Source organism: Acinonyx jubatus, chromosome E4 (assembly GCF_027475565.1).
Source record: "Acinonyx jubatus isolate Ajub_Pintada_27869175 chromosome E4, VMU_Ajub_asm_v1.0, whole genome shotgun sequence".
NCBI classification, from domain to species: Eukaryota; Metazoa; Chordata; class Mammalia; order Carnivora; family Felidae; genus Acinonyx; species Acinonyx jubatus.
The window spans coordinates 18,407,389-18,428,617 of record NC_069395.1 but is presented as its reverse complement, the minus strand read 5'-3'; the positions used below and the strand labels follow the sequence as shown (position 1 = coordinate 18,428,617).

Sequence of the window (21,229 nt, the reverse complement as noted above, 5' to 3'; positions counted from 1 at the left end):
GGAAGTTGTAGATTTAATTTAATCCTGGGTTCTTTCCTGGGGGAATGTAGTGCCTGAGCACAACTCCCACCAAAACAACTGTGGCATTGATATATGGTGACAGGCGTCTTTCAGTTTGGAGGAGTAGGAAGAGGTTGTACTTCAGGTCACTTGCGGGAGTGATATATGTGGGAATAAACTGAAGTGAGAAATAAAACATTTCTTGTAAGCGTCCAAATACTTACTATCGAAGACACTAAAACCACACTTTTGATTCACTGAAAAAGGGAAAGCATACATTGGATTTAAAAATTCAGTACATATTTATTGGTTTACTTCGTTTCACAATCTAGAACTGCACACGGATTCTCCAAACCTTTCATTGCAAAACAAAAGGCATTCCAAAATATATAGAATATTCGACTTGGCTTATGTGGTGGCACAGTCAAAGGGGTCAGAATATATTAATACATAGAAATAGTCAATCATTTCAATAATATCAGTTAATGACTTATTATTTTTTTGAAATTCTACTAAATCCTCACGAACTAAGAAAACAAAATAAACTCTGAACATTCATTTGACATTGTTTCAAAAATAATTGGATTATAGGGATATGGCTGAGGCTAAAAGCACTGACTGAATTAAAATAAAATTTTTAATGTTTACTTTTGAGAGAGAGAGAGAGAGAGAGAGAGAGAGAGCCTGAGTGGGGGAGAGGCAGGGGAGGGGCAGAAAGAGAGGGAGACACAGAATCCTAAGCAGGCACTAGGCTTTGAGCTGTCAGCCCAGAGCCAGATGCGGGGCTTGAACCCACGAACTGTGAGATCATGACCTGAGCCGAAGTTGCACGCTTAACCAACTGAGCCACCCAGGCGCCCCTGACTTAATTTTTTTTTTTTTTACATACCTCCACCTCCAGGTTTTATTTTAGACAAGCATTGAAAATCTTTCAGGTGTATTCAATAAAGCCTAAAGAATCCATATTCTTTCCCAAGTTGTTAATACTTTTGTTGATTGTTAAATGTTTTCCGTCTTTTTTCAGTGACATAAAATCACTTGTCCAGTAAGCCAGTAGATTCAATTTTCTGCTTCAGATTGTCAGTCTTTATATATTTTGATTCCAATAAGTTCCAAGAATTTGGCTTGCTTGGGTTTTATTTTAGTTTTGCTAAAAATTAGTCACTTTTGTTGAATTTCCTTCTAAAACTTTGTTATAGTTAGTACACAAATTACTTAAAGTTGTTCCACCCTAAGATATCCCTCCATCCCTAAGTGCAACTGGTTTCTTTTTCTTTTCTTTTCTTTTCTTTTCTTTTCTTTTCTTTTCTTTTCTTTTCTTTCCTTTTCTTTCCTTTTCTTTCCTTTTCTTTCCTTTTCTTTCCTTTTCTTTCCTTTTCTTTTCTTTTCTTTTTTCTTTTCTTTTCTTTTCTTCTTTTCTTTTCTTTTCTCTTTTTTCTTCTCTTTTCCTTTCCTTTTCTTTCTTTCTTTTTTTTCTTTCTTTTTTTTTTCCCAGGAACAAGATCAAGGAATTATTTTGTTTCAAAGTTTACATGCTTCTCTGAAACTTTTCATCTTGTTACTAGTAATCAATATGCTGCTACAAGTAACACAAAACTTGGTGAATTGAACCCTAAAAGGAAAGATTTTTCCTTTTTTTTTTTCCAGTAACAGGAATTCTGTAGAAAATCACTATTGGCAATGGTTCTGCAACTCGATGTTGTAGATGTTGCTGTTGTTGATGGTTCTTGATTATGGTACCAGTTTCCATGCTTTTGTTTGTTTGGTTTTTATTTTTGTCTTCCCTGCAACTTTTCTTGCATGTCTGTTGTCTTCAAACCATGGGACGGTTCTTGTTGCTTCAGACATCAGAATCATTTTCAGGATCAGTAGCAAGAACAGGTGTGATGAGCCATGGCTATTGACTTCTTTCAGAAAATAGAAGCTACCTCAGGCTCTTCCACCTCAGAGTTCTGTTTGTATCAGAACTGTGGCATGGGCCCAGTGCTAACCTCAAGGAAAACTGAGAAAGTAGGTCATTTTTGGCACACTGAACAAAATCAAGCTTCTGTTTGTAGAAATAAGGGACCCATGGGATATTGCATAGGCAATTAACAGCAAATAAAATATCCATTCTTAATTTATATAGTGTATATATATAAATATACAACTTGACTTTGCCTCTTACACAACCAGATGCTATAACATCTGATATATATTAAGATAACTTCATAAGTGAAAACAGAATAGGCACGCCTGGGTAGCTCAGTCCTTGACGTGTCCGACTCTTGGTTTCTGCTCAGGTCATGATCTCACAGTTTGTGAATTCAAGCCCTATGTGGGGCTCTGTGCTGACAGCTCTGAGTCTGCTTGGGATTTTCTCCCTCTCTCTCTCTGACCTTCCCCACTTGTGCTTGTGCTCTCTCTCTCTCTCTCTCTCAAGGTAAATAAATAAACCACCTCCCTTAAAAAAAATTCAGAATGGGAAGAAATCTTGAATAAACCACTATGTTTAGATAAGGATGTGATTATGATAAAACTAATCCCCTTCCCTAGGTGAAACATTCCATGAAAACAGTTCATGATCATTCTCCAATAGGCTTATCCTATGGTAGAAGAATAAGGAAACATGACTAAAAATGTTTAAATAATAACAATTTAACTTCCAGAATCAAAGACAAGTTGGTTTTAGTCCTGGATCCACGTAGGTGTTGTTTCTCTTTCATGGAAGATACATATGACCTACAAGTCGATTTATTATTTTTCCAAACAGAAGCTGAGGTAGGACCTACCCTTTTTTCAATTTAGTGATAGAATAGCTCTGAGACACACTGATCCAAATTACTTCAGAATATCCTTCATATATGGGGTACCTGGATGGCTCAGTTGGTTAAGTGCCTGACTTTGGTTCAGGTCATGATTTCATGATTTGGGAGTTCAAGCCCTGCATCAGGCTCTGTAGAGCCTACATGGGATTCTCTCTTTCTCCCTCTCTCTCTCTCTGTCCCTCCATCACTGGAACTGTCTCTCTCAAAATAAATGAACTTGAAAAAAAAGGAAACACACACACACACACACACACACACAAACACAATAAATAAAGTTAAAAGAAATACAAAAAAACTTCAACTTAAAAAAAAAATCTCTTTTGTACAACATGACTCCTTTTCACTGTCACATGGCTTTAACATAATCTATAAAATAATGGTTTTAAGATTATTATAAACACTATGATGGTATTAAAATGTCAGTGTGAACTATGTTTTCATCTCACTTTCTGTTTGTTAATCCAGAAACAGTTTAGTGGCTCACATTTTGTCCAAAGCTTATGTGAACTGTCCAAACATTTCAGACAATTGTCACCTGAGGAGGTAGACTGAAATAATAATTATCTAGAAAAATATACTTTCTGGACATTTTTTCACATATGCCTTTTATCGGGTCCATCACATCATAGATAAAATAATGGAGTGGTGAAGAGCGTGGAGGCTTGCTCATTTTTATAGACAATCTGTGCTGTTGCTTAAGAGGCTCCTTGTGGAAAATGATAGTACTCACTTCATAGACTTGTTGCAAGGGCTAAATGTTAATGTCTATATGTAAAATGCTTAAACAGTCCTTGGCATGTAGTAAGTGCTCTTTATGTATTTGTGATTATTAGTTAATCATGCACATGAGGATGTGTGATTATGGTGGTGGCTCTGAGGCCTGAAGACAATGTGGTTTTGACCTCTAGTATATACACTTTCGGTAGATCTGACCAACTAGCTCTGGAATGGCCTTTGTTAACCCTTGGCTTGGAAATTACATATGATTTTGTAAGGTCATACTATTTATATTAGAATAGGTACTTATTCCAGGGGTGCCTGGGTGGCTCAGTTGGTTGAGCGTCCGACTTCAGCTCAGGTCACAATCTCGAGGTCCGTGAGTTCGAGCCCTGCGTCGGGCTCTGGGCTGATGGCTCGGAGCCTGGAGCCTGCTTCCGATTCTGTGTCTCCCTCTCTCTCTGCCCCTCCCCCGTTCATGCTCTGTCTCTCTCTGTCTCAAAAATAAACGTAAAAAAAAAATTAAAAAAAAAGAATAGGTACTTATTCTATGTCTCATATATAACCACACAAAAAGAATTAATTATCTGATTGTTTTACATCATGGTTTCAGCAGGCATTTGCATTATAATGTCTTTTTCCTTTTATTTTCCAAAGGATTGTTTGGAAGATTAAATTTATTTATTTACTAAATAAATTTGTTACTACTAAAATATAATAAATGACAATGGTAATAAATGAAAACAAAAACTAAGGTAATTTAAAATTATTTTGTAAGCAAAACAATAATAATAACTAATTTCCAAATAATTTCAACATGGATTTATGGTTCAAAAATTAAATTAAGGCTAAACCTGCAGCACTAAGGAATAAACTTGTGGATTTTTCCCCCTGCCAACAGAACAGATTAAGCTCTTGAAGTGACATAAGTTTCTCTCTATCTTTCTGCCAATTGATAAGAAGCTCCCATTTGTATTGTTGTGGTTTACCCTGCAAGTAAGAGAACCATACATTTTGAATACCCATTTGATTTGTGTCACTGCTGATATCCTCCAGAGTGACTCATTTTTTTCCCTATCAGATGATATTTTGGTTAATGGAACGTCTTGTGCGCTGAGGAAAAAAGCGATGTTCTACATAATGTAAGTCTGCTTGAGAACCCAAGGATTAAAGTGATTGCTCTACTATTTGTTTTCTGAATAGATGTGGAATGGTCATTTGAGGTAATTCATCATTTTCTGTAGTCTCATTTGGAAAATAATGAGGCCGGGGAAGGCTAGACTTACTGAGTTGCTTCTGTTTTCTAAACAGTCATTTGCTCCATGTTTCTTTTCCACAGACTTAAATGTGATATTAAGTTGGTAGAAAAATTAGGAGATAATACCTGTCTTAGTCAATTTGGGCTGCTATAACAAAATTACCATAGACTAGGTGACTCGAACAATGAACTTTTATGTCAAACAGTTCTGGAGGCTAGAAGACCAAGATCAAGGCACTGAAAGACTTGGTGTCTAGTGTGGGGTCACTTCCTCTTTCATAGATGGCCATCTCCTCACTGTGTCCTCACATGATGGAAACAAGGTGAGACAGCTGTTTAGGATCCCTTTTCTAAGGGCACTAATTCCATGGATGATGGCTGCATCCTCATTATCAAATTACCTCCCAAAGTTCCTAACTCCTAATACTATCCATTGAGAAATGGGTTTCAACATATAAAATTTGAGTGCATATAAACATTTGGTCCATTGTAATACCTGCATACTTTTCTTTCTGATGAACCAAATTATGTGAAATAGGGCCACAGGTCATTGTTATATTAGCAAGCTAAGTAAGCCAACTTTTTAAAATAGTTATTCCCTACATCATTGTATAAATTTTGCAACATTTAACACATTCACACACAAACCACAATATTTCCTTATTCCTATAAAAGGTGACATTTTAGGGGCATAAGCACCCATTTTTTTCTGAGATTGTGGTATAATCATTAACTATGTCTATGGTTCAGAGTATAGTATTTTATCTCCAACAGTAGGCAATGTTCATATAAAGCCACGGCCCTGAGCATGTGACTCTGAGACAGTTTTGATGGATAACAGAACTCTGGAAGGCGATTTTTTTGGTGTTTCCCACCCCCTCCCCCAATGGTCTACTTTCTGACAACCATAAAGCTCCAGAATCGCTATTTACATTAACACCTTAAAGATGACCAGTTTGGGGATCATAGTCCAGTCAACAAAATTCTTAAAGAATAACATACAATCCAGAAGGCTACATTGTTATTTGCTGTCCTAGCTGTTATATAACTTATAAATCTTCTATAATTTTGTCATTCAGATTTGTTCCTTTAAGAAACTTACATGGGAATCCAAATTATTATCATAAAAGTTCTTAGTGGTCATGGAATAAGAGCAAGTGATTTAGTTGATTGACTTTCTTTCCTAATGGCATTACATTTTGATATCTAGATACATTAAGGTCACAAATCCTAATTTACCAAGAGGTCTGAGTCCACTCACCGTTCTGTCAGGGCAACCTCATGCTCAGATAATGCTAGATAAACATTGCTAAATATCACTATACTGAATCCCCAGCTTTCTTTGTCCTCATGTTTCCATCCTCTTTATTTAGATAAATAGTATTAAACATATGCAAATGCAATTACTTAGTCTGAAGTTACATTCTTTTGTTCCAATTTCTGAGTTAGGAGATAATCTTTTTTTTTTTTTTCAAAATTACTTCATATCTATCTTGTCTCTGTAGTACAGATTAATAATTAAATTAGCAGTCTGAAAATAATCCTCTGCAATATCACATTTATAATTGCCATAAATTCAATGAAACCTTTTCAGCTTTGTAGTTAGAGTACAGCACTGGTATTCACATTATAGAATCAATGTCATTCTTATACTACTCACAGTTGTTCAATAATTTGAGAAGCATAAATAATAGATGTAATACTGATGTCTTATAAATTATAACTATAGTGCTTTCAGATTTTCAAATTTCTTGGTGTGGTACATAAAAACATGATTTTGCCAGTTTCTTGTCCTTTATTATCGAGATAATCAGGGTTAAGTTCTTGCCAAGTGGAAACAAAGAGCTGAAAATACATGTACGAGGGGACACCTGGGTGGCTCAGTCAGTTGAGCAACAGACTCTTGATTTCGGCTCAGGTGATGATCCCACGGTCTTGGGAGAGAGGCCCATGCTGGCCTCTGCACTGAACATGGTGCCTGTTTAAGATTCTCTCTCTCCTCCAGGCCCTGTCCCCTGCTCACTCTCTCTCTAAAATAAATAATAATAGTAATAATAATAACAATAAATAAAATTTTAAAAATAAAAAAATAATTATTTTGTGTTTTTGAATGTAGAGATTATGCATTTTTCCCTTCTATTAACAATAAGGTGAGGGCAAGCACTCATTTGTCTCTCTTCCTTCACTAGATGTTTATTGCTATTGCTTTTGTTGTTTTTTAATCTGACTCTAAATCCATAGTGTCTGTCTTTCCAAACATAGTGGATCCCTAATTCAACTTCTTGCCTTTCAAGTGTACCAGACTTTGTCTTTGATACAGATCAGGCAAATGTACATCTTCCTTCATATTGTTCTTTATTTCAGTTTCAGCCTCTGAAGTTTACTGCATCTTACTTTCCATATCATAAATGCATTAAAAATAATTATTGCCAGAATTACTTGCCATTTTGTGTTGAGGAGTTTTTCCACAGACTTAAGTCCATAATCCAATCTTGATTTAGCAGTTTGGTTTGGAAGGGTCAGGAAGGCATTTTATTGGTCTCTGGAATTCCAATGAATATGCATTTTCTTTTTTCTGAGGAGCTTATATTCCAATTAAGAAAACTAACATGTAGGGGTGCCTGGGTGGCTCAGTCAGTTAGGCGTCTGACTTCAGCTCATGTCGTGATCTCATGGTTGGTGGACTCGAGCCCCACATTGGCCTCTGTGCCGACAGCTCAGAGCCTGGAGTCTGCTTCAGATTCTGTGTCTCCCTCTCTCTCTCTCCCTTTCCCACTTACTCTCTCAAAAAGAAATAAACATTAAAAATAAAAAAAGAGAAAACTGACATGTAGAAAATTACAGATATTATCATAAATAGTATACTTCAGTTGAAATGATATAAGAATCTATTAAACCACAATATATGTTTATACATGGTTTAATTACAAATACAGTAATATAGATAACTGATACATTTGTTCAAAGAATTAAGTTGTAGTTAGATTGTCCAAAAGAGACTGTTTAGAGTAAAAATGGTCCAATTTGCATCTTGAGCTGGTTAAGCAGAGGAGAAAGGACATTCAATTCTAAAACAAGAAAATTCAATGTAGTTGAAATCGCGAATCATATATTTAGGGAAGGAAACAGGAGCAGCCTAAATGGAGGATATATTGAACTGAACAATGAAAGTTAAGTGTTGTCAGTTCGTAAAGGGATTCAAAATTAGGCAAAACACATAGTATATATGAAAAAAATTGGGGTGTCATGCAATTAAAAATGGATCAATTTTAAGGGTAGTTTGCTAGTACACAAATGTAATAAAATGACCAAAAGAGCAGGTGCAGGGCTTCTAAAAACCAGGTTCTTGCTTTACTTGGGGCACAAAGGGTTAAGCTGATATCCACCATTGCAGATAAGAGTGATTGTTGTATTTAGAGAGAAGAAAATGGTAAGTTCAGAGACATTCTACTTGGAAGGATGCTCCCCAGACAAACACAGGTATATCATAGACAGTTCATGTCATAATTGTGTTCATGGGTATAAGAATAGATGGACACCAGATTTGGGAAAATTATATTTTTTTACTTAATTGAAAAATATGCCTTAAATGTAAATAGTATGCTATTAGTTTTAGAAAAAAAATGTTAAAATCTGTTAAATCGTTTAAATGGTAGAGTTAGTAGAGAACATTTTATTGATGTTCTCTAAGTTGGTAAGAAATTGGTCATGAACCATACTTAAAAAAAAAAGATATTATGGTGCCTGGGTGGCTCAGTCAGTTAAGCGTTCAGCTCTTGATATCAGCTCAGATCATGAACTCACGGTTGTGGGATTGAGCCCCCTATGGGACTCCACTGGGTGTAGAGCCTGCTTGGTATTATCTCCCTTTCTCTTTACCTCTCCCCTGCTCATGCTCTCCCTCTCTCTCTCTCTCTCTCTCTCTCTCTCTCATCTCTCGCTCTCTATCTCTTTCTCTCAAAATAAATAAACTGTAAAAAATAAATATTTAAAAACTAGATATAATAAAAATAAGACATTTTTTAAAGGTTCATCACTTACTGGATATCAAGAAAACATATGAAATATTAACAAAAAAGTACAATGGACATTTCCAATTTAGTCTTAAATTTTCTCTTTCAACTTACTCTCTTGTTCACTAATTTATTCACTCATGTAAAATTTACATTAAATTTGAAGTATTAGGATCAGAGATGAACACATCTGTGAAGTATGAAATGGAGTGGTCTCTTTATAAGCATTTTATTTTAAATTCCTAAATTATATTATTTAGATTTTCAAATTTAGATCCATAATGCACAATTTTAAGACCAATAAAGGTTTAGAAGGTTTTAATGGGGGAATTTAAGCATAGACATCATAAATTGATTTAGCATGTTATGGTGAAGTAAGCAAATATATATTTTTCTTCACAGAATGTGTAATATAATGACAGACATAAATTATTTGGTAATAATGACTTAGTGTAAAGGACATTATAATGGATGAAAACCAGGACGTCTTGGGTGCACTTAGGAGAAGCTAGATTTCCCCATCTTTGTGAAATAATTGCATTTGTGTCAATGTTCATCAATTACACTAACCACTTTTAATAGCTGAACTTGCACATAATAAATACTTTTTAAACCTTTTTTTAAAAAAAATTTGTTTATTTATTTCTGTGAGAAAGACAGAACGTGAGTGGGGGAGGGGCAGAGAGAGAGGAATATACAGAATCCGAAACAGGCTCCAGGCTCTGGGCTGTCCAGGCTCTGGCAGCCCAGAGCCTGATGCGGGGCTTGAACTCACAGACCTCGAAATCGCGACCTGAGCCAAAGTCAGATGCTCAACCGACTCAGCCACCCAGGAGCCCCACTTTTTAAATCTTTTTAACTTAGTATCTAATGTGATTTAATGAGCGAGGTATTCCAATTTTTGGTAATCTTTGGAAGAAAATGAAATGTGAACCCTAATGAGGAAAATATTGGGGTTCTTTTGGTAATATCTTCTCTTTATTTATAATAACGTAATTGTGTTTGTTTTCATGTGCTTCACATTTCACACCCTGAATGTTGACCTGTTTCTTTTCATATCTTATTTCACAAGTAAAAGAAAAACATATTTATTGATGTTTTTGAACTATAGTATCAGATGCAGCATCTTTGGGGACAAAGTGTTTCAGTCGCTCTCTAAGAAGTAAGCAGATTGGTCTCTGTACACCATTCAACCAAATGAATTACAAATTAGTTGGACTGAAACCTTTTAGTTTGATGTTGTCCCATGCATTAATTTTTGCTTTTGTTGCTTGTGCTTTTGATGTCATATCAAAAACAAAATCACTGGGAGTAATAAAGACCAGGGATGTGTTTTCAGTTCTATCACTTACTGGCTGTAGGACTTGGGGCAGGTTTAAGTTATTTAAGCTTTAAAAGGCATGCCCTTATCTACACATTGGGGCAGTAAGCATCCTTACTGTGAGTATTGAGAATCATGAGGAGTAAATAAATAATGCCTGTTACATACTGTATTTCTGATAAATCCTCAATGAATGTTACTTATCAGCTAATAATTTCTTTAGAATACAGCAAACACCTACAACTGTTCCACTCACTTCTTCGTTGTCCTTCTGCAAGCCAGATTATTAGTAGATACTACAGTTTACATTAATAAATTAAAATGTGTGTATATATGTGCCCATAGGTCTCTAGATATATATCGATATACCCACGTAGTATATAGATGCTTCCTTGGGGACTTTTTTATAATGACATTCTTTTTCTTGGGGCGCAAACTTGTTTCCAAGAGTGAAACTACTATTATGTGTTGGAGGAGGCGTCAACATAAGCCCCAGGCCCCATCGCCAAGGCTGAGATGGCCAGAACAACAGAAATGGAAGACGGCAGTGACAGAATATTATTTGGTTATTACCTGCCTGTGACTGAGCTAATAATCAGCTTATGATTGTTTAAATAGCCGTGGGTGCTTAATACCAAATTCATATTTAGTTTAAGGTATTAGAGTCTGAGAAACACAAATCTATGAAGGCTAAAACAAAATTCTCTATGCAAAAAACTGATATTGAACTTCAAAAAGATGCTGAAATTATATTGTTTAGGTTTTAAGATTTGGATCCACATTGCACAGATTTGGAGAGCAATAAAAGATTAGAAGGTTGAAATAAGAGACCTTTGAAATAAGATTATTAGTGCTCAGAGAGGATTTAACCGTGAGAGGAGGTAATTGTTTTTGTATCAACATATGTTCTAATACCTCAGTGCAAACCATTATACATCAGAATATATGTCCTGAACTTGAGCAATATTGCCTTTACACATGGTTTAGAGTTTCAAAACTGTCACAAAGAGGCTGTACATGTACTTTTAAATACAGTCTTACTTGTGTTATCAATAACTAGGTCTATTTTGATAAAGGTGAAACACAGACATACAGTGTAATATGCATGTGAGGCATGAATTGTCATAGAAGAAATAAAATCTTCAGTTTTCTGGAGGAAAAAAGGATTTGTATTAAAGGAACTGCATACAGTGACATTTCTTTAAAAGATAACACTAGTAATAACAGCGATAATAGGACTAAGCATTTACATTTATTTTCCATTTATTCTGTGCATAGGCACTCTCAAGTACTTTTGAAATTGTGCTTTAATTTTTACAACTACCTATATTTTATTCCCAATTTACATATGAGGTAAGTGAAACAAGGTTCAAAGTTGATAGTTGGCTCCCCAGAAGCGATTGAAGCCAATATAGTGTTGTGTGACTCAAAAACCTAAACTTTATATCATAATTAAAAGTTATTTTATTTTTGATGCTGTCTGCCTATAGCAAAACATAGATACTTTCCGTGAAGTAATTTGTTAAGCACTTTTTCTTGCTATCCCATGGAACACTTTCAACAACATTTAAAAAATAATATTTGAATTTGCTTCTCTGAGTTTGTCTTCATTGTAATAGTTAATAGATGTGTAATGGAGAAAGTCATTGAAACTACGAACCTCAGTATTTTTTAAATATTAAAATGAGGTTAACCTTTAGAAGCAACTGTGAAGAATTTTCAACAATGAATACAAAGTAGCTGGCCCATGACATGGGAGATATTCACTAAATAATTAATATTACTGTGACATAGTAGAATTCATTTATTAAGGCAGGATTTAGTATTTGCTTTGTCTTCAGTGAATGCACATGGCAAATTTTTCTAGTGTAGGGTTTACAAATTTTAGTGTATATGGTGGCCACAAGCCCCACATACATGTAAATTCAAACTCATTTGCTGGTGACTCTTCTGCACAGAAATCTTAACTTTTCTCTACCTTTTTGGACACAGTTTGTTAATACTTACCTCTTTTGGGGAGAGCGCAAGTGAGGAAGGGGCAGAGAGAGGGACCAGAGCATCCAAAGCAGGCTCTGCACCTACAGGCTGACAGCAGTGAGCCCAATGTGGGACTTGAACTCACGAACCACAAGATCATGACCTGAGTCGAAGTTGGACGCTCAACTGACTGTGCCACCCAGGTGCCCCCTTGGACATATTCTTACATGCTGATGGCTAGCTTCTTTTTAAAGAGCCCCTTGTAGATGTTTGGGTTGTTAATTTTCTTACAGCCTACGTGTACATAATGTCCTCTGGGATTGCATATTCCCGGGCCCTGTTCCTAGAAATTCTTATAGTATCTCTGGAGTGAGGCCCAGGAATCTGTTTCATCAATCACACTTACTATCATTCAAAAGATATAAGCATTTCACTCATCATACTGTTTTATTATGAGCGGCTACTGTGTGTGACACAGTGATGATGGGGTATATATGTTACATCATTTCACCCTGGTCAAAGGCTGGCAAGTGCAGTCACACATTAAAGCATGAAGGTTCAGACAGTTATCTGCAGTCCCCAGGGTCACACAGAACCAAACTTTGAACCAGTGTTTTTTTGAGCTTCTGCTTAAGATTAAGACCCGTCCCAGGTCACCAGGTAAACTCTGGCCCCAGAATGAGGTATCCATCTTCCAGTCTCAGATAACATGTATCCTGTGGAGAAGAGCAGATCTTAAATCACAGGTAACATCACATGTCAAACAGGGAAAACTGGTTAAATGGCTGTCTAAAGTTCTCAAATTAGGATGCCATGGGATTCCTCAAATATAAACATGCTATAGGCTTTTAACTTAAATTATACATTTTCACTTAATTTTGGAAGGCAGTTTTCTCTTTTTAATACTATCCCATAAAAGCTTTGTAGAAATTATTTTCAAAATGCAAACTCTGTTCCTGATAGATAAGGAGTTCCTCCCCTTCCTGAAATGCTATATATCATAGTAGTTATCACACGTCAATGGCTTTTTTAAATGTTGTCCTTCATTTTTTTTTTTTAAGAGAACAAGGGAGTGGGGTTGAGGGGCAGAGAGAGAAGCAGACACAGAATCTTAAGAAGGCTCCACACTCAGTGCAGAGCCCTACATGGGGCTCGATCTCACGACCCCGGGATCATGACCTGAGCTGAAATCAAGAGTAAGAGACTTAACTGACTGAACTACCCAGGTGCCCAATGCTGCCTTCTACTATTTCTGTCTTCTGTTCTTCCATAATCCATAGTTCTTTCACTTTAATTTGTCTTTCCCTCCCTCCTTACTCTACTTCCTCCTTTCTCCTTTCCTTTCTTACTTCCTGTATTAGTAAATATTTATTGAAGTGCAATTAAGTAGATGTCATACACAACACCACATGCTTGACAAAGAGTAGCAAAAGACCTGCCTGCCGGTAGCCCATCTTCTGACATTGCAACCTCTATCCTTAACCCTAGTGACACCAGATAGCTTGTGTGAACAAAAGCTATATACCAGACTTAAAAAAAAAAAAATTGGTACTCTTTTGCTTAAACATTTAGGTATTTTTTAAACAGTGTTTAAAAAAATACTCGATACAGCCTACTTTTCATTTTTATTTATTTTACACTAATTACATTAATTTATAAATTTATTTAACCATTAAACTCACTTAAAATAAATTTAAAATTTATATTTATATTAAATATATATTAAATACAAATTTATGTTATAAATTTATATTTATATTCCAATTTAAAATTGTTTAAAGTAAAGAAAAAGCAGTTAAATTTTACTTTGCTGGGAAAAATAAAGCTACGTGGTTTTTTGGGTAAGTGAAAAATCCAGGGTAGGCTTGTCTCTTTATTTTTGGCTCCTTGTTTAGCCTAGATTTGGCCAGGATTATTTTTTCCTTTAAAAATCTATTCCCTACTTGTGAAATAAAGTAAAATAGTCAAAAGGTAGGTAGTAGGGGAGAAAGGACAAGCAAAAAAGAAGAAAATCCACATGCTAACTCTTCCATCCCAGGGTACGGGAGCTTTGACAGCGTGCCAAGTTATCAATATTCATACATGACAAGCTGAAACCCGCAAAGCCGAAACACATTCCTTCAGTAATGCATCTGTGGGGATGTGAAAAGGATTGGAGGAGATTGAAAGCTGAAAAAGCCATTGCTTTTCTAAAGTGTCCAAATGCTTCTTTCTACAGTGCCCTAGTTTTGTGAGCTCTGTCTTTAGCCTTAAGGTCCATTTATTTCGTTTTTTTGTTTGTTTGTTTGTCCTTATGATTTGGAAACATGATTAGAGCTTACAGTGAAAGGTGAATTGGCTAAGGGAATTTATGCTTTGGTTTCAGGGAGGAAAATATAATTTCCAATCCAGATAGGATATATATTTTATATTCTTTATATTAGAAAGACAAAAGTAGAGTTACAGAAGACAGAGAGAGAGAGAGAAAGGGAGGAGGAAGGGAAGGAAAGAAGGAAGGAAGGAGAGAGAGACAGACAGGAGGGAGGGAGGAAGGAAAAGGGAGAGAAGAAAGAGATAGAGAGAAGTCAATAGGGCGAGACGTTAATGGCCTGTGAAAGAGAAAATTGATGAAATATATGTATCAGTAACTACATATTAAAAATTAGTAATAATTTCTATGTATCTAGACTGAATACAGAAATAAATGAAGTTATTTCATAAACCACAAAAGGAGGCTTTTTGCACATTTCTTCTGTGGGAAGAAAACAAGAAGCATCATATATAGATGTCTGACTCATGAAGTGCCAAAGAGCCTCACATCATTCACAACTCTTGATTGTACTCCTGGGAGATTTTTTTTTCTGAGAACTTGTTTTTAAATTATCTAGAGAAACTTCAAACGGAATTTAATAGGTTCAGTTTTCCTGTCTGTGTTTTTCAGTGTGAGAAATAATTAAGAGGACAATGTTTTATGCTTTGGCTGGGTTTGGTTTATTTATTTTTCTTCTTTTCTTCTGGGTCTATAGCAAACAGTTTCATTTAGTAAAGGTGGAAGAGAAAGGGTTTTCATATATTTCATTGTGGAAATGTCAAAGTGTATGTTGTGTAACTCCACTTCCTAGCTGGGTCTTTACAATTGAATTAAATGTTCTTTTTAGAGCTTTAAATTTCACTCAAAATTACACTTACGAAGAAAATGTCTTTTAACTCATCTGTGCATTTGACTTAAGATTCCGTAAACGTTAACGGGCTGTGATCTCCTAGAATGCTACCTGGTACTGTGCTGTATACTGATAAATAGGCCTACAGGGTTCTGGCAAGCTGGGTACTATAGTTGATGGAGGAAATAGAGTACGGACAAGTAGGTACCAGTAATATAAAATTTAAAATTAAAAAAAAAGGTACCATGAAAAAAAGAAGTGAGTGTTATCAGAGGGAAGAAAGGAGTCATTTAATTTATTTGGGAAAACAAAGAAAAACTCACTGAAAAAAAGGAAGTGTTGCACAGCAAGGGGAGGCTGGGCAGGGACCAAAAATGACTATGTAATATAAATAGCTCAAATATTGTTCTGAGTATCTTAATAGATTGTTTTTATTGATTATTTGCACAGATTAATACCTGTGCTTTACCAATCGTCTCCATAAACAAATTCTTTAAACAGCAGCAGCATCCAGGTATAAAGGATCGAGTGTAATAGATTTTGCTGAAAATCTCATAGGTAGTAAATAACGAACACCAGAAAAGCATAAGAATATTAAAGAGAGATACACTGTGCAATGTTCGAAACACAAGCATACCGTCTGAGCCTATTTTTCCCAAGAATGCAATATGGGAGACATGACTATTCCCACTCTTCACGTGAGAGAACGACAGGTTATAGACGCCCTTCAACTTCTCCCTGATCATATGGCTAGCGTGAGATAGCAGCATGATAAAAACAAAGACTTATCTGATGACAGGGCCACACATTTCACTTCGTTATTTTACTGAGATGTTAAACACACCAAAAGAGTTTGAATAATGTGGGAAAACAGGGAAAAGCAAAATCTGACATTTGCATCATGAAGAAAAAAATGTTAATGATTCTAATCAAACACGTCAAACTGGCACACTTAACTCTTATTAAAACAACTTGTAGTTGGTTTTAACGATATATTTTCAACAATATTGTTAAGCAGCCTGTAAGAATAAAGCCAAACACGTTTTAATAATATTTTCCCTCTCAGTGGGTACTTGTTCTGTCAATGTTGATAACACCCCGGGATTTAAATACATTGATTGACATTTTAGAGTTGTTTATTTTTCTTTCATTTTTATTTTACTTTCTATTTAGCTGCCTACCACATCAGTGCTTTATGAAGCTAAGAGTGAATGAATGAGCCGTCCTCATGTATATGCTGTAATTCTACTGTAGATATTTTACGATAATATCACTTTTATTTCCTGTTGCTGGATAGCATTTCAAAACAATAACCGACCCAATTATGTTCACAGTCAGCCTCTGAGTACCCTAGTGAAATGGCATGCAATCTCATTGGAAGGTATCCCGTGGGCTATTCTAGATCTAATCTTGTGCAGTGAAGAATGGAAACAATTATACAGTATAAATATATATAACATATATAAATGTTATATAAATATGTATCGTTTTCAACCATAAGCCCTATAGCTCTTTTACCTCAGTTAAGTAACTGGAAATAACCTGAAGAAACGATAAAGCTTTCAGAGCTAAGGTTAACTTTGTTGCGGTACACAAAGAACATGTCTTTGTATTTACACGGAGCCGTGCTGTTTTGTGTTTCTAGAACCTCAACCTACTGGCTCACTCGCATCCAGTCTTTTCTCTACTGCAACGAGAACGGCCTCCTGGGCAGCTTTTCAGAAGAGACGCACTCGTGCACGTGTCCGAACGACCAGGTGGTGTGCACCGCGTTCCTGCCCTGCACGGTGGGCGACGCTTCGGCCTGCCTGACCTGCGCCCCGGACAACCGCACCCGCTGCGGCACCTGCAACACCGGCTACATGCTGAGCCAGGGGCTCTGCAAGCCGGAGGTCGCCGAGTCCACCGATCACTACATCGGCTTCGAGACCGACCTGCAGGACCTCGAGATGAAATACCTGTTGCAGAAAACGGACAGACGAATAGAAGTCCATGCCATTTTTATCAGCAACGACATGCGCCTCAATAGTTGGTTCGACCCCTCCTGGCGCAAGCGGATGCTCCTCACCTTGAAGAGCAACAAGTACAAGTCAAGTCTGGTCCACATGATCTTGGGTCTCTCCTTACAGATTTGCTTAACTAAAAACAGCACCCTGGAGCCAGTGTTGGCTGTTTACGTCAATCCCTTCGGAGGCAGCCACTCAGAGAGCTGGTTTATGCCTGTGAATGAAAACAGCTTTCCAGACTGGGAGCGGACTAAGCTGGACCTCCCACTGCAGTGTTACAACTGGTCGCTGACTCTGGGGAACAAGTGGAAGACATTTTTTGAGACAGTGCACATCTACCTGAGGAGTCGCATCAAGTCAAACGGCCCCAATGGCAATGAGAGCATTTACTACGAACCTCTGGAATTCATTGACCCTTCCCGGAACCTGGGTTATATGAAAATCAATAACATTCAAGTGTTTGGTTACAGCATGCACTTTGACCCTGAAGCAATTCGGGACTTGATTTTGCAGCTGGACTACCCCTATACTCAGGGATCCCAGGACTCAGCACTTTTGCAACTTCTAGAGATAAGAGACCGTGTAAATAAACTCTCCCCACCTGGTCAGCGTCGTCTAGATCTTTTCTCTTGCTTGCTTCGTCATAGACTCAAGCTGTCTACCAGTGAGGTGGTGAGGATCCAATCTGCTCTGCAGGCGTTTAATGCCAAATTGCCAAACACGGTGGATTATGACACGACCAAATTATGTAGTTAACCATAAATGTCAAGCACAACCCAAAATCTTGAAGGAGTTTTTACAGTGCTTTTGTGGAACAGTTTATGTTTGGAAGAGTACATTTAAATTGTCTTTTCAATATCTGTCTTATATCAGTCAATAACATTGGATGGCAATTTACACACATGAACTTGCTGACAATGAATATATTATACTGCAGTTTTGGTTTATGAATGAAATAAATACTGACACCAGTCTAGAAGACATTCTACTTTTTACAATAAATTTCATTTGTAATTTTATATGTTCCGTGGCAATGCTTTTGTGCATTACATCCTCTAGAGGAAACATAAAAAGATACCAATAAAATTTTGTAGCTGAACAGTTATTAAAAAGAAGTGCTGTGGGATTCCTTTTTTCCATGAAATGAGTTTTATTTTGATGTAGCTTGTTAGAACCTGGGGAAAATTCACCAAGAGTTTTTTAACATTTGAAGGTCCCCTTCAATAGCCTTTAGAGAGAACCCAACTAGGTAGAATGTTTAGTATTCAGTTGTATTTTCATGATCGACAGCAGAATGGCAGTGGTACCTTTATTACCTGTGCTTATAAATCATTCCTAGAGACACCATCATTATTAAAATAAACAGATAGACTATTTCCCAACTAAATATGAGAACATTCTGGCAAACATAAAGAGTCAGTGTGATTAGAAGCTCATGGAGAAAGTAAACCCTTTATTTCCTTAGCAACATGCTTTGGTCTTGCTTTTCTTTCTAAATTCTAATAACCAATAATCAGCATACTCTGAATAATCATTTTCATTTCAAGTACTGAAAACCCTAGTTATTCCAGCACTTTACCAAAGTCAGTAAAATAACATTTCTAGAATTCACAAGTTGTAATGTGTTGGTATAAAATAAAGAAGCAAATAAGTAATTCAAATGTAAATAGACATTTTGTTTTTCTCTCAGAGAAACTGCTATTACTACAGTATATTTTGAAGACTAAACTCCTTCAATATAAAATCTATTTTCATTCAGATTTTTGGCTTGAAATTTAAGTTGACCTCCCATATTACACATGATATAATATTAGATATATAATTTGTACTTTTTTCTAGTAATTTAAATTGAATTTTTGTTAGACATATAGCTGTATCTGTAGTGTGGTTATGATATTTGTCACTCAGCACTTGTCTAAATATTTTATAAATATTTCTTTTTTTAAATTTTTTCTCTTAACATTCGTTTATTTTTAAGAGAGAAAGTGAGAACACGAATGGGGGAGGCACAGAGAGATGAATACACAGAATCCTAAGCAGGCTCCAGGCTCTGAGCTGTCAGCACATAGCCCAACGAGGGAATTAAACTATGAACTGTGAGATCATGACCTGAGCCAAAGTCGGTTGCTTAACTGACTCAGTCACCCATGTGCCCTACACACATTTCTTATAATTGAAACACTGTTCAGGCCAGCTTTCCTGTTGATTTCATGGAGTATTTCTCATGGCATACAGAAAGGAACCTATGACATGAATTAAAAAGATAAGACTGATGACACAAACATTACACAGACATTCTAGATTCTTGGGCTGTTTGCTTTTGGTTCCAAAGCATTTTAGACAACAGCTCAGACAGCAAATGCTTATTTAACTTACCATAGGCAAGACATTGTTTTTCCACCCACTGAGAAGGAGCCAAGATGGCAGAACAACATGGAAGTTTTTTGTGTTTTTCCACCCATTGTTATCTGAGTAGCTGATTATCTTTCATTTTTCACCTAATTTTTTCTGCTATTGAATAAAAAAAATACACACCTATAAATGCCGTATTTCTGGTATCATAGCAGGCATTCTCTTCATTTGATTCTGACAAAACCACTAGGTTATGGATTATTATACCCATTTTCTTGGTAGAAAAAAACAAAAAACAAAAAAACAGGCTCAGTGTTGTTAGTCAAATTCCTCAAGATCACAAACCAAGAAGTTGAAAGACCAAGACTCCAAGATAGACTCTTTTGCAATGAATCTATCTTCTTTCCAGTGCATCACTGAGCTTTAAATGAATCATCTTATTTCTGTATTTAATCCCATTATATGCAAAGACTTATGGCAAAATAAGAATCAATCACAAAATTGAGGTCTAAGTCATTATAAAACACATACTTTCAGAGTACATTTGAACAATTAAATAAAACAAGAATTTATCATCCCTCATCAATCATCTACAGAATGACCAATCTTATCAAATATAAACAATGTGTTTCAAAATATATTCACTGTAAAGTCAAGAACTGCCACTAGGACTTTTTCCAGAAGAGTCTTGGAGGCCCAGATATCTGGCCTCTGAAACCACCAAGCAACATGCATGGTCACCAATGGACTCTGAACAGCAATCACTCCTTGGAACATAAGGAAATTTGTCAGTAATGTGACTTATGGCTCAGCTCACTCTGACGTAGCTGGCTCAGGCGAGAGAAGATTCTAGAATCACAGGTAAGAAAGTACATAACGAGACTAAGTCCTGGGACCTCTTGTGTCTGGTATGAGTTGGCACAAAAGTCCCATTGGATATGATCAAATTATCTTAGTTCCAACAGTCTTGGTAACACTGTCAGTGAATTCTTTATATCTCTGAGTCAGCTTTCCCCCTCAAGGTGGAAAAGTGATATGAATGCATTTCTCTGAATGTTTTATCTAAGGTAACATATACACTATAAGTAAACACATCAAGCAAATTCTAGAGTGCTTTACAGAGTTAAGGGATAAATAATCAGCATACATTTTTATATTTCTATTTCTCATGTGTTACCAGCTATTAGAGAGTGTCCAGTAAGCAATAGAAAATATAATCTAGTTTAATACAAAATGTGTTTGCCAGTGTATGGGGAAATAGCCTGTAAACATTTCATTTTTCCTGAATTAACTTATATGCAACATTTTTGCTCATTATTACTTTAGGAATTTGAAAAAAAAATAAATATAGCTTTATTGTCAAAATCTATCCAGAGCAAAATATCAGGAGGTGTATATGCAAAAGCATATCTTAAAAGGTGGGTGGGGTGCCTGGGTAGCTTAGTAGGTTGAGCATCTGACTCTTGATCTTGTCTCAGGTCATGTTCTAATGGTTTGTGAGTTCAAGTCCTGCATCGGTCTATGCACTGACAGCATGGAGCCTGCTTGGAATTCTCTCTCTCTCTCTCTCTCTCTCTCTCTCTCTCGCCCCTACCCCACTCGTGCTATTTCTCCCTCACAATAAATAAGTAAACTGAA

The 21,229-nt window shown here is 36.2% G+C and overlaps 1 protein-coding gene across 3 annotated transcripts in view; it reads left to right on the top strand.

The window, feature by feature from the left end:
* BRINP3 (BMP/retinoic acid inducible neural specific 3) overlaps positions 1 to 20,870 on the top strand; it is a 412,309-nt gene extending 391,439 nt beyond the window's left edge. For 2 of the 3 annotated variants that reach the window (XM_027074958.2, XM_027074959.2), the window contains exon 8: positions 16,879 to 20,869. In XM_027074958.2, coding sequence (XP_026930759.1) covers positions 16,879 to 17,995 — 1,117 coding nt within the window. In that variant the 3' untranslated portion in view covers positions 17,996 to 20,869. Of the gene's footprint in view, positions 1 to 16,878 lie in introns of all 3 variants that reach the window. The other variant, XM_027074960.2, reaches the window with a different exon arrangement.
* The last annotated feature ends 359 nt before the right edge of the window (positions 20,871 to 21,229 follow it).